The sequence below is a fragment of the Falco peregrinus genome, chromosome 7 (assembly GCF_023634155.1).
Source record: "Falco peregrinus isolate bFalPer1 chromosome 7, bFalPer1.pri, whole genome shotgun sequence".
In the NCBI taxonomy this organism is placed as follows: domain Eukaryota; kingdom Metazoa; phylum Chordata; class Aves; order Falconiformes; family Falconidae; genus Falco; species Falco peregrinus.
The window spans coordinates 67,482,996-67,495,028 of NC_073727.1; the positions used below are offsets into that span (position 1 = coordinate 67,482,996).

Here is a 12,033-nt window from a genome sequence, read left to right on the forward strand (position 1 = left end):
CAAATTCCTTTGGGCGAGGAAGATTTAACTGATCTTATCATTTCTCTGTTAAACTTCCATCACATTCAGTGACCAACTCTATTCTCAACACTCAAAAAATGTCTCCATTACCAGTTAGCAATTAAGAGTATTCACAGGAACAGTCCTCACTGTATAGATTACCTTACCTCTTACAGAGAAAAATTACATTGATGGACTGGTGAGAAGTTCAGAATGATAGAAGTAGCAGTGCTATATTACAAAAGCAAGTGAATAAAAGTTATTGAATTAATAAGTAATCAAAAAGACTGATCAGCACACTGCATAGAAATATTCTTTCAGAGTCCAATCATATCAACAGCATGAAATAAACTAATTAAAGGTGATTTCAGTAATTAATACAATATTTCTCTCCCAGTGAGAAGAGGCATGATATCTACTACATTTCTTATCTTTCCTTTAAAATATTCTGGGGAATTTTTTGGCCTGTAGGTAGTGGTGTTCCCCAAGAGTCAGTATTGCATCATCATGTTCAACTTATTCATCAACGACCTGGATGAAGGGACGGAGTGTCCCCTCAGCACGTTTGCTGGTGACACAGCACTGGGAGGAGTGGCTGAGACCCCAGCAGGCTGCGCTGCCATTCAGCGAGACCTGGGCAGGCTGGGGAGCTGGGCGGAGAGGGACCTCATGGAGTTCATCAAAGGCAAGTGGAGGGTCCTGCCCCTGGGCAGGAATAACCCCCCGCACCAGTACAGGCTGGGGCTGGCCTGCTGGGAGGCAGCTCTGCGGGGAAGGGCCTGGGAGCTCTGGTGGGCAGCAAGGTGCCCATGGGCCAGCAGTGTGCCCTGGTGGCCAAGAAGGCCAGTGGGACCCTGGGGTGCATTAGGAGGATCATGGCCAGCAGGTGGAGGGAGGTGATCCTGCCCCTCTGCTCTGCTCTGGTGAGGCCACATCTGGGGTGCTGTGTCCAGTGCTGGGCTCCCCAGTTCAAGAGAGACTGGGAATTACTGGAGAGTGCCCAGCGGAGGGCTGCAAGGATGATGAGGGGACTGGAGCATCTCCTTTATGAGGGAAGGCTGAGAGAGCTGGGCCTGTTTAGTCTGGAGATGGAGAGCAGATCTTACCAATGCCTACAGATACCTTAAGAGCAGGTGTCAAGGGGCCGGGCTCTTTTCAGTGGTGCCCAGTGACAGGACAAGGCGTGACAGGCAGAAACTGCAACACAAGAAGTTCCATCTGAATATGAGGAAGAACTTCTTTCCTTTGAGGGTGCCAGAGCCCTGGAATAGGCTGCCAAGAGGGGCTGTGGAGTCTCCTTCTCTGGACACAATCAAAACCTGCCTGGACGTGATCCTGTGCAACCTGCTGTGGGTGAACCTACTTTAGCAGGGGGTTAGGCTAGATGGTCTCCAGAAGTGCCTTCCAACCCCGACCATTCTGTGATTCTGTAATTTCATTTTGTGATACAGACAAACATACTCCACAGTCCCATCTGCAGTATTTTCATTCACCCCTCTTTATGTATAATGAAGGAAAAAAATCTACCCCATACTCTCTTGTTTCATGTACGGTGCTGACAGAATCTGAAATATATGAAAATAGACTCTTGTGTCATTAAGTCACCAGTCTTCAGACTTTCTGGGAAAAATAAAAAGAAAATTCAAGTGAAAGGAAAAGTCAAGGGTAACTTCTTTCTCTTATAATGAAAAAAGAATAACAATCAAAGAGATACAGGTGTTCTTGGTCATCTCATGACACAAGAGCTAAAGGTTTGCCATTTTTTGCCAAAGTTCTCAAATGAAGTACAGAGGAATTTAAACTGCATAGCTGGACCACAAAGGAAATAATATAGCCTAACTTGATTAGACTAGATTTGATCTAACCCACACTAAAAGTATACTACAGTCTGACAGACAACTCTAGCTGTGTAACATGCTCCTAATTGAAAAATGGTAAAAAATATTAAACAAGATGCTGACATTGTCATACTCTCTATTTATCCTTTTTAAATACAGCCAACAAAAACATGACCTTCAGTAACGTATAAGAATCTGTTTAGCCTTATGACAGACAATCTTTTTCTTGTTCCTAAGGTTATCTGAAAGTTGGAACTTATTTACAGTCCCAGAAAAAGACTGCTGAAAACATGAAACAATCTTGAACATGAAGGAGAAGGAAAGTGAATGAGGTCAGAGGGGCCATCCAGACTGGCTGACAGCAGCTTACCACATCAGAACAGCACGAGTAGTTGGACTTACGGATACTATATATAGAATATACAATACTATATATTAAAGAAATCACTCTGTGATTGATTTTAGTAACAGAAGTATGCTAAGTCTGCTGTAGCCAACTGCAAGAATTTCACAGGTGAAAAAAGCTGGTTTTCCGTCAGGGAAAAGAAGGATTGAAGAAAGCATAGTATGCATTACTTGTAAGTGGATCGACAGCAAAATAATACAGGCTTCAGCATCCTTTCACAAGCCATAAAATTTTGCATAGTTACAAGACAATGTCAAAAGCCAAAGGGATATAGATAATTTTGATGGAAAGAATGATATAGACCTCTCCAAATTTAATTCAGGTAGGAAGTAGAGGAAAAGACTTTTTATATAGCCCATCTAGCTGAAGAGAAGGCACACAGCTGTACATGTGGCACTACAGAAGATGCAATACTTCAATACTATACACTTAAAAAATAATCTGTCTGCTCTTGTGCCAGTGCACCTTCTCAGGGCCAATGGAGGTAACTTAAAGGATAAAATATAATGAAGCATTACAAAAAAACAATGTTATGACGAACATAAGGCAGAAAAAAAGCTACAAGGATGACATACAGACTTATGGACTCATTTAATTCTGAAAAATCAGGCATGCTGTATAACAAGGTATGCAAATAGGCTCCAAGTAAATATTCTGAGAATGGCAAAATTAGCAAATTTGTCAGAAGAATCCATGATATATTTGGAGGAATTCTCATGAACATATTCAAATTACTTTAGACTGATGGCTGAAATGTGAAAGGGAGTGGAGATGGGTTGATACGGTTGAAAAGGAGGATTGTTATCTATACTGATGGTACCATTTATACTTGGAATTGCTTGTACGTTTTATTTCATGCAAAGCAGATGCGTGATTTCAGAGAGCAATTACTGAAGACAAATGTTGGAGTTTATGCTTATATGAACATGGGGAAATTTAAAGGAAAGGATACAAGTGGGATAGTAGTAAAAATATGTACATGTATTTCAGAAAAGGAGAGAATAGGATAAGAGCAGTCTGGTATCCCTCAGGCAAAAATAAACACCTTTAGCAAGAACATGGAAAACACCTCATCTGCGGTTAATCTCAAGGTGGCATTCCTCTAATGCTCATATAGATGTTCTTGTTGGTTTACTAAAATAAGCAAGGAGCATTTAGTAGAACTACAGTATCATGGGGTAGTGATAGGCTTTAATGGAATGCTTTCATCTTCCTTTAGAGTGATACAACAGAAAGGAGAAAAAAAAAAAACCAAACAACAAAACACAAACCAACCAAAACCACCAGTAATAAAGGAGTGCTGTATATACTATATATATATATATATGTGGGAATGCCATGCATCACAGGAGAATATATCTGTCTAATATTGAAAATGAAAGCACTAAGCTCCTCAATCCTTACAAGAAAAATAGATGTGTGATGGGTTGATTCTGGGCTGGCAGCTAAGCATCCACACTTCCACTCACTCCCCAACCCCTGTCCAGCAGAGAGAAGAAGAAAACTCATGGGTTGAAATAAAGATAGTTTAATAGGCAAAGGGAAGAGGTAGAAATCCAACACACCAACCCACAACAAAACAAGTGATGCAAAGGCAACCACTCACCTTCTCTTGTAAGTAGAATGATTCAGAGTCAGTCTCCAAGTAATGGATAGCCCCCCCCCAAACACTCTCTTCTCATTTTTTATTGCTGAGCATGATGTTACATGGCATGGAATATCCCTTTGGTCAGTTCAGGTCAGCGGCCCAGGTTATGCCCCCTCCTAACTTCTCACCCGCCCCTGGCCTACTCCTTGAGTAGAAGCAGAGTAGGAAAAAGGAAAGCCATGATGGTGTGTTATTAATATTGTCCTAGTCACAAACCAAAACACAGCACTATATGGGCTGCTATGAAGAAAATTAACTCCATCTCAGCCAGACCCAGTACAACATCAGAAGGTGGTTTACTTCAAAGAAGTCTCAAAATGCACATGCTACTGTTTTGGGAACTGGAATCCCTTTGGATTGCTCCATCTAATGTCTACAGTGCACAGAACAGGAGTGAAACTGCTTCAAACTATCACGGTGATAACTGAACTCAGAGGCCTAAATGTTCTATTTTCTTCCATTTTTAAATTTAAGAACATTGATGATAAGTTGCTGATGAGTTGATGACTAAATGTGCACACAGATTTGTTCACTTAATTCACAAGAGAACTTCTAAGCCTTGAATGGTTGGAGGCCTGTGATAGATTGGGAAGGGTTGGACCACATGAACTGGTCAGCTGAAGCAGGAAGGAAGTGGTGGAGGAAGTGATGAGAGACTAAATAAATGGAATTAAGAGTTCAAAGACTGTGGAAGAACCTAAAACCTTTCTGGACACCTGTGATGCTTTAACAAAGTCTGGGAGAGTTGTTCAGTCATTTAGGAGACCGATTGTTGTAAGTTAAAGCAGCATAACTGTCCTACTAGAAAAAGAAAATGTTTTTCAGGTCATTTTCAGAAAACAGGTAATAAATCTGGTGTAGATCAAGAAAGGTATACACATGAATTTCTGGTACATCCTGGGAGCAGGTGACCTTTATAGTTGACTGTTCAAGAGAGATTCCAATTCTTTCATTAACAAGAATTAGAAGTAAATAAATATAGGGCAAAGAAAATGCAATAAAGAAAATGGAAAACACCAACAGTGAATGAAGTCCTGTTCTCATACATGTGGAGAACTGTGGACTACTTGGACCACAAGTACTGGAAAATTTGAGGCAGCTCTACCACATAGAATGGTTTGCAGAAGAAAGCTGATGCATGCTGTGATGTGTTAAACTTTTCTCAAGTACATTATTTATTGAAGCTTTATTAAACTTCACTTCTCCTTTCATCTTCCCTGAAGTACAGGAAAATCACCTCTGACATCCTATTCCAAGGCTACTTTATAAACCATTACTTAGGTGTCTGAGATGGATAAAGATTTTACAATCAAAAATACAATATTTTGTACCACACGCTTTGCCAAAATCTCTTGTCAATATGAGTTTCTATATGACAATGATATGTAGCACAGTCATGATGATTGTACGCTATGTTATCATTTGTAAAGAAAAAGGAAAGTTAATTGACAACATTAGAATTTGGGAATACGTAACTATTCTATTAGGGATACGGAATGAAATGTAATACCTTAAAAATTAATTCAAGTAACACCAAGCTTAACTTCTGTTCTAGTTGCTGATACTAACCAAATTCCCAAGATACAAAAGATTACAGAAAGGAGCTATATTTATTGTCCTTTTTTACTTTATCTTTGGTAATCACCATGCATGCCATTGATCTCAAGAGAAGATGGACCGCATAGTTTTTAATAAGAAGACTTCCATATCTCCAGTCGAAGAATTCTTATAAAGTCCACAGAGTAATATTAGGTACAGCTAGCTAAAAGTCCTTCCCCTTTTAAATTACAAACCTTAATTTATCTGTTCCAGCTTTGTACCTCGAGATTCGAGCCATTGACAGAGGAACTGATAAGGTGTCTAGCCAGCGCTTCTCATATTTTGGTTCATTAGCTATGGGTGAAGAAGGTGATGATGGAGCCTGTGCAGAATAAATGAGAATCAGTAAGTACAGTTTATCAAACAACATAGAGAAAAAACCATGAATATGCATCTCTGGCTCTGCTTGTCTCAGAAATGAATAATCATAGCAATAAAACTATTCAAGAAACTCAAGTTTTAGTAAACAAATAAAAAGAAGCATTCATGTAGAAAGCTACCTATCTTGATATTAGGTTTGTGACTTAATTTCAGTATTAACATTACAAATATTTATATTTTTGTTAATATTTATAACTGACAACAGAAAGGAAATAATTTTCAGTCATAAATGTCCTGAATTTTATCTAAATGCAACATTAAATAATTTTTTGTTTATATTAATTTGATGTCTGTAACTCTTCTATATGCCTCAAACAATCAGAGAAAAAGACACAAATAATACACTAATATAAGGACTACATTAGAGAACAGTGGTTTCTTATTTGTGCATTGTGAATTTTATTCATAATGTTATTTAATAGTAGATTTAAAATTCTGATGTCAGTGTTATTCCTATCCATATTCGGACTGATTCATTTTGAAATTTGATCCTTGAAGTTTTCCTTCAAATGCTGCTACTAGAAGGGTAAGATTTTTGAAACAAGCTAAGCTGTAAAGGATGTCCAGATCCCAGAGTAGTGAAAAAATAAAAATTTACAAGCTAATCATTTCATGTAACTATGGCATACAAAAGAAAATTACCTTAACATCAAATGTGTGCAAATGAAAATCAAGTTAGAGGAATTAGCCTCGATATATAGCAATTGACAAAAGGGTATACTTAAACCTAACCTAGAGCTTATACGCAGACTGTTCAGCCTGCTCATATAAGTAACATCTTACGTATTGCAACAAAAAAGCACATGAAGCGCATGAAAGCACCAAGAATGAAACATGCTAAGAAGAAAATATTTATGAAATTTTGAAAGCTGTCACAGAACCACTAGCACTAAAACATTCAAGAAACTGCAGAGAGGTGTACATCTTAGTAGATATACAATTGCAGAATATGCAGTTTGTTCCTTGTGAAACAATATCCAGAAGTTTACATCATTGTACCAGTGACTGGAAGTACAGAAGTATGCCCAAATTGTCAAAAAAAGATGGTAACTGGTTTTATTTGTAAATAACTTCAAAACAGTGGTTATAGGCAAAACTCAATTAAATTAGAAACAGATCAGAAAATGCTGGAAACTACTGTTCAGTATAGGAATTGAAATTTATGAGCATGATTATGAGCTTTAAAAATGCTTATTAAATAAACAATAGAATGAGCTAGGAGTTTCTTAAAGAATGCATAAAAATGATAAATTGAAAAGTTCTTATTGGTATTTATATCTCTGCACTACCATGACAGCTGAGCATTTCACTCTTCTCTAGCAATACTACTTACAGAGAGGCAGCTGAGGATTCACAAGCATAGATATTTAGGTCAAAGTCATACATTTGTGCTTGTCTCCAAACCAAAATTATTTTTTCCACATTGTACAGAGAACTTTGCGGTACATAACGGAGTTGAAAGTTGGTTATTTTTATACAAGCTGCAAATATGCACCAAGTAGTACTTGCAAAAGCAAATAAATCAGAATGACCCAACTTCAGCTCTGTATGCCCAGGTGTTTGTAAGCCATAATATTTACTCAAAATAAAGAGCATTCTGGGAATTGTTCTATTTCTTTTTCTTGCTCATAAGGATTTAGGATTAATATTCCCCCCGCCCCCCCCAAGCTCCTTCTTACAGTCAGCAAGGGCTGATCTTTCTATTTACTTGTTTAAATAAATCAAAATAGTGAGTTTCATATTCTAACAGGGCAACTGAGAGTTAGTGATTGAGAGACACTTTTCTAGTAAATGAAAAATTTGTAATGAAATTGCTAAGAGTTGGTAACACTAAAGAATCTTTTCAGACTGCAGTCTCTGTGGGGAAAGGAATTTCATTTAGAGTATTTTCAGTCCCTGGAACAATCCAGCTTTCATTTGATTGAGGTCTCCTGGTGTTGTTGCCATATGAATATTTCATAATGAAGTCCATAGACTAACTCTATTTCATAGAATTAGCCACAGAAGGCTAAGGTGTCTCCAAAGCTTAGTATGAATTTAATAGTATCATAGTGAAGAATCTGATGCATATTTTAGAATTCTGTGCAAATTAAAATAATTGACAGAACCATAGGCAATCTGGAGTTGAAAATTATCAACGTAATCTAACCGTGCCTGTCTGCAAACTGAAATGTCTAAGAATAAAGCAGAAGGTAGCTTATTACAGTCAAACATAAATGCCTGAATATGATCACTGAATTTAAATAAAAGAATCAGAAAATAAAGGAATATAAAACTTCCTGCAGCACTTTTACCTATTGTTCCCATCTTCTAAACTTTCAAGATACAGAAAACATCCAGACCATTTAAATAAAAATGTATCTTCTTCTTGTGAACTATTAGCTGTACTTTTATCAGGCTGCTGAACAATATTCTGCAATATTCTAGGCAATTTAAGAGCATTTGACAGCAAAAAAATTGAGTGGGTCACTCTTGCAATTTGATGTTTCCATTTGGTCCCTTACACTTCATTAAATGCTTTAATAGGATACTAATGTAAAGAAAAAGATACCTTCATGTAAGTAAAGATCAGGATTTTAGAAAACCTACATCACAGCTATTCCTCAGATTCATGAATTGAAGGGGAAAAAATGGAATCTATTAACCCCAAAGTTCTGTTACTACAGTATAGAAATATTTCTACCAAAATGCTAAACTGTTTACAACTGATGTAAACTCCTGAAGAAAATGTGACTTCTCCAAACAGTATCAAAGTTTTGATATTTGAAAAACAGTAGAAACAGTAAATCCTGACACACACACACACATCAGTTCTGGACTACTTATATCTGCAAAAACCCTACTGCATTTGAATTTTAATGACCAAGAGCAGGGAAAGGATACAAAGGGGTCAAACTGGTCCAAGTTTCAAACGTCTGTTTCTTACTAAGCCATATTCTACTAGCCAGTTTATGCTAGAGCATAAGGTTGGATTGACCACTCTTTATCTTCTTAAAGGCAAAAGAGGGCATACATATGGCCGTAAGACCACTGCATAGAAACAAAATACTATTGTAGGACCAGCAGCTCGTGTTGTTCACTTTGCCTATAATCTATTAACACTTAATCTGAGACAGATCCTTTGACATATCCCCTTCAAAACACATGGATAAAAACAAACTGGGGAAGAAGCAAGTCAATAAAACTTTTGCAAACAGAAGTCATGCTTCACAAATCTTTTACAGCTGTCCAAAACTGTTAATTAATATGAGAAGCAATTGCTAAGGTGTACTTGGGTTTCCAAACCCCTTTTGTCCCTCACAAAAGGTTCTTAACTAATTTGCTGTGAAAGAAGGCAAATGCTCACACAAATTAATAATTAGCTAAAATACAGCAAGCAAAACACAGCAGTTAAGAACCAGTTTTCCCTGTGGAGGGGCACTGTCAGTGGACTCCCCCAGTTACACACGCTGCTCAGTATACTCATTAAAGATCTGGACAAGGTGCTGAACACCACACTGACCAAGTTTACTATGCACAAGTAATGAAGAACAACAAAAAGAAAACCAAACTGTAACCAGCTGCAGAAGAAGCTCATGATACTGAATGACTGAGAGACAAAAGGACTGCTAAAAATAGATAAATGCATAGTAACGCACATCAGGAAAGACAATATTAACTTCCTCCGTACTGTAATGCAATATGAACAGGCGACCAACACTCAAAACCAAGATCTTGCTGTTGTGGGAAAAGCAGAAGTTGGAAGGAAAGTAATCCCTTTTATGCAAATAACAATTAAGTCAACAAAGATTCATTAGTCTGGAAAAGAAGCAGCTGAGGGAATTTATGACAAAGGTATGTAAACCAGTAAGTAACAGACAAAGGGATTAGGCAACAGTGGTTCACTTGCCTTTTTCATATAAGAAGCAGGGATATTGATTAGGAGTAAAAGACAGCAGAATAAAAACAAAGAAAGAATGTATTTCTCTATGTAACAAACAGTGACTCAGGAAGCTGCTATGCCAGAAATCATTGGAGGTGCAGGAAATGTACCCTATAAATAACTGTACATATTTCCTCTGGTTTTGTATTCTCTTGAGGACATCTGCTGGGAACAGGTTATTTGGCTAGATGATCCTTTGGTCTGACAGGGTACTGAGCTGGCTGACCTTCAAGACTTCTGTCTACTAAACAGCTGCTGCTGCTGCTCGTGTTGAAAACTCTTCACGCTGTTTCACGAAAGCACTAAAAAATGTGGCTGTTTAGAGATCTCTGCAATCGTAGCTTTTATCCTCTGGTTCATTTCACACCTTTGGCTTTCTACTCAAACTGCCAGCAATGTTGCCAATTAATGCCAATTTGTTTGTAACACCTGTCCATTAAGAAATGGATTGAACACAAAAATCTCATTTTTGACACAACACTGAACAAGAATCTGGTTGTAATGACACATAATCACTACCCACCTGGGACAGCTGTGTACTACTGACCTAGAGGAGGGTCTGATTCGGTATCCCATTAGCAATCATTGACCTATGAAGGACAATGCAGACAAGTGCTTTGTTGCGTTTTTGAACAGCTATATAACTCATTATGGGGTAACCAGGAAGTCTCCCCAGAAGTAGAATGAGTCCAGAAAGTACTCCAGTAACTGGGAGACCTAATCAGACATGTCTCTATAATTAAATTTCCACTAATAACATATGAAGGAAGGCAAAAGATCACAGCTGGCTGGGACTGTCAATTTTTCATCTTTTGGTGACAGAATTTGAAGAGCTTGGAAAACTGCTATTTTTCCTTACTTTTTTTTTAAAAAAAAACTGTCATAGATTCTAAATATCTGTAAGAAAAATGTCTTCAGAAGGAAGTGTTTCTGAATCCTTCCTGGTAATTTAATTTGCAATTTCTGTAAGGGCCGCACCTTGAAAGCAGCCACAGTGATATTGTAGGTTGACATACTGCTCTTTTGTTATACATAGGCTTCAGGCAGGTTGAAGCTGGGTTAATTCACTTTTGGAGTCAGAAATACTCAGGGCCGTATTACTCAGCACGATTAAGCTTGATTGCAAATATACCTTTAATCTCATATAACAAATACTATCTGGTTTTCAGAAAGGCAATTCTTGCAAAGTCTTCATAGTGGTTGCAGATGAAGGACTATATCTGGAGTGGCAACGTATCTATCACAAACGTTCTCGCACTACAATTAAGCAAAGAGGCAACAATAATTGGCACAGTTTATTTAGGAGACTAAATTAATTAGCAATAACAATTTCTTCCCTTCAAACAAGCTACTTTTATTCTCTGCTACCACGATTCCTTGTTTGTGTCACCAGCATTGAGAAATAAAGAGAAGACAGGAGAACTTCGTATGAATATCTCAGCTTTTACCTGTAAATGTAACCAGTGTAAACGATTTCACAAAAGACTTGTGTTCTTACTTGATCTTCTATCAAAAGTCCTTAATTTTTGCATTTGTTTGGCAAATTCCATGTCTGAGAGTTGCAAAAGACTGGTAAGATACAAACTTAACTTTCAATGAATTAATTTTCATTTATATCATAGGAGCAGAATCATTTATGTTGGAAAAGACCTTTGAGATCATCAGCACCAACCGCTAACCAAGTACTGCCAGGTCTATCACTAAACCATGTCCCTAAGCATTGCATCTACACATTTTTTTAAACACCTCTAGGGATGGTGATTCTACCACCTCCCTGGCAGCAAATATGAATTAATATATTTAATTGTTATTTTCATTACATTGAAAGGTAAAACAATCTAAAAGGAAATAAAAGGTTTGAAAATATGATACCCATCATGTTTTCCAGAAAGAGGATCTTGGGGAACTAAAAGCCTGTCAGTCTGACCTTGTGCCGGGGAACGTTATGGAGGAGACCATCTTGAGTTCATGTGGCATGTACAGGACAATCAGGGGATCAGGCCTAGCCAGCATGGGTTCATGAAAGGCAGGTCCTGCTTGACTGACATGATCTCCTTCTATGACAATCTGACCCACTTAGTGGTTGAGGGAAAGGCTTAGGATGTTGTCTACCTAGATTTTAGTAAAGCCTGTGACACTGCTTCCCAAAGCATTTTCCTACAGACACTGGCGCTCATGGCTTGGATGCATGTACTGTTTGCTGGGTAAAAACTGGCTGGATGGCTGAGACCAAAGAGTG

At 37.9% G+C, this 12,033-nt stretch overlaps 1 protein-coding gene across 1 annotated transcript in view; it reads right to left on the reverse strand.

The window, feature by feature from the left end:
- SNTG2 (syntrophin gamma 2) overlaps positions 1–12,033 on the reverse strand; it is a 268,310-nt gene that overhangs the window by 78,604 nt on the left and 177,673 nt on the right. Inside the window, exon 9 of the mRNA XM_055810660.1 lies at positions 5,686–5,813. Coding sequence (XP_055666635.1) covers positions 5,686–5,813 — 128 coding nt within the window. The remainder of the gene's footprint in view (positions 1–5,685; positions 5,814–12,033) is intronic.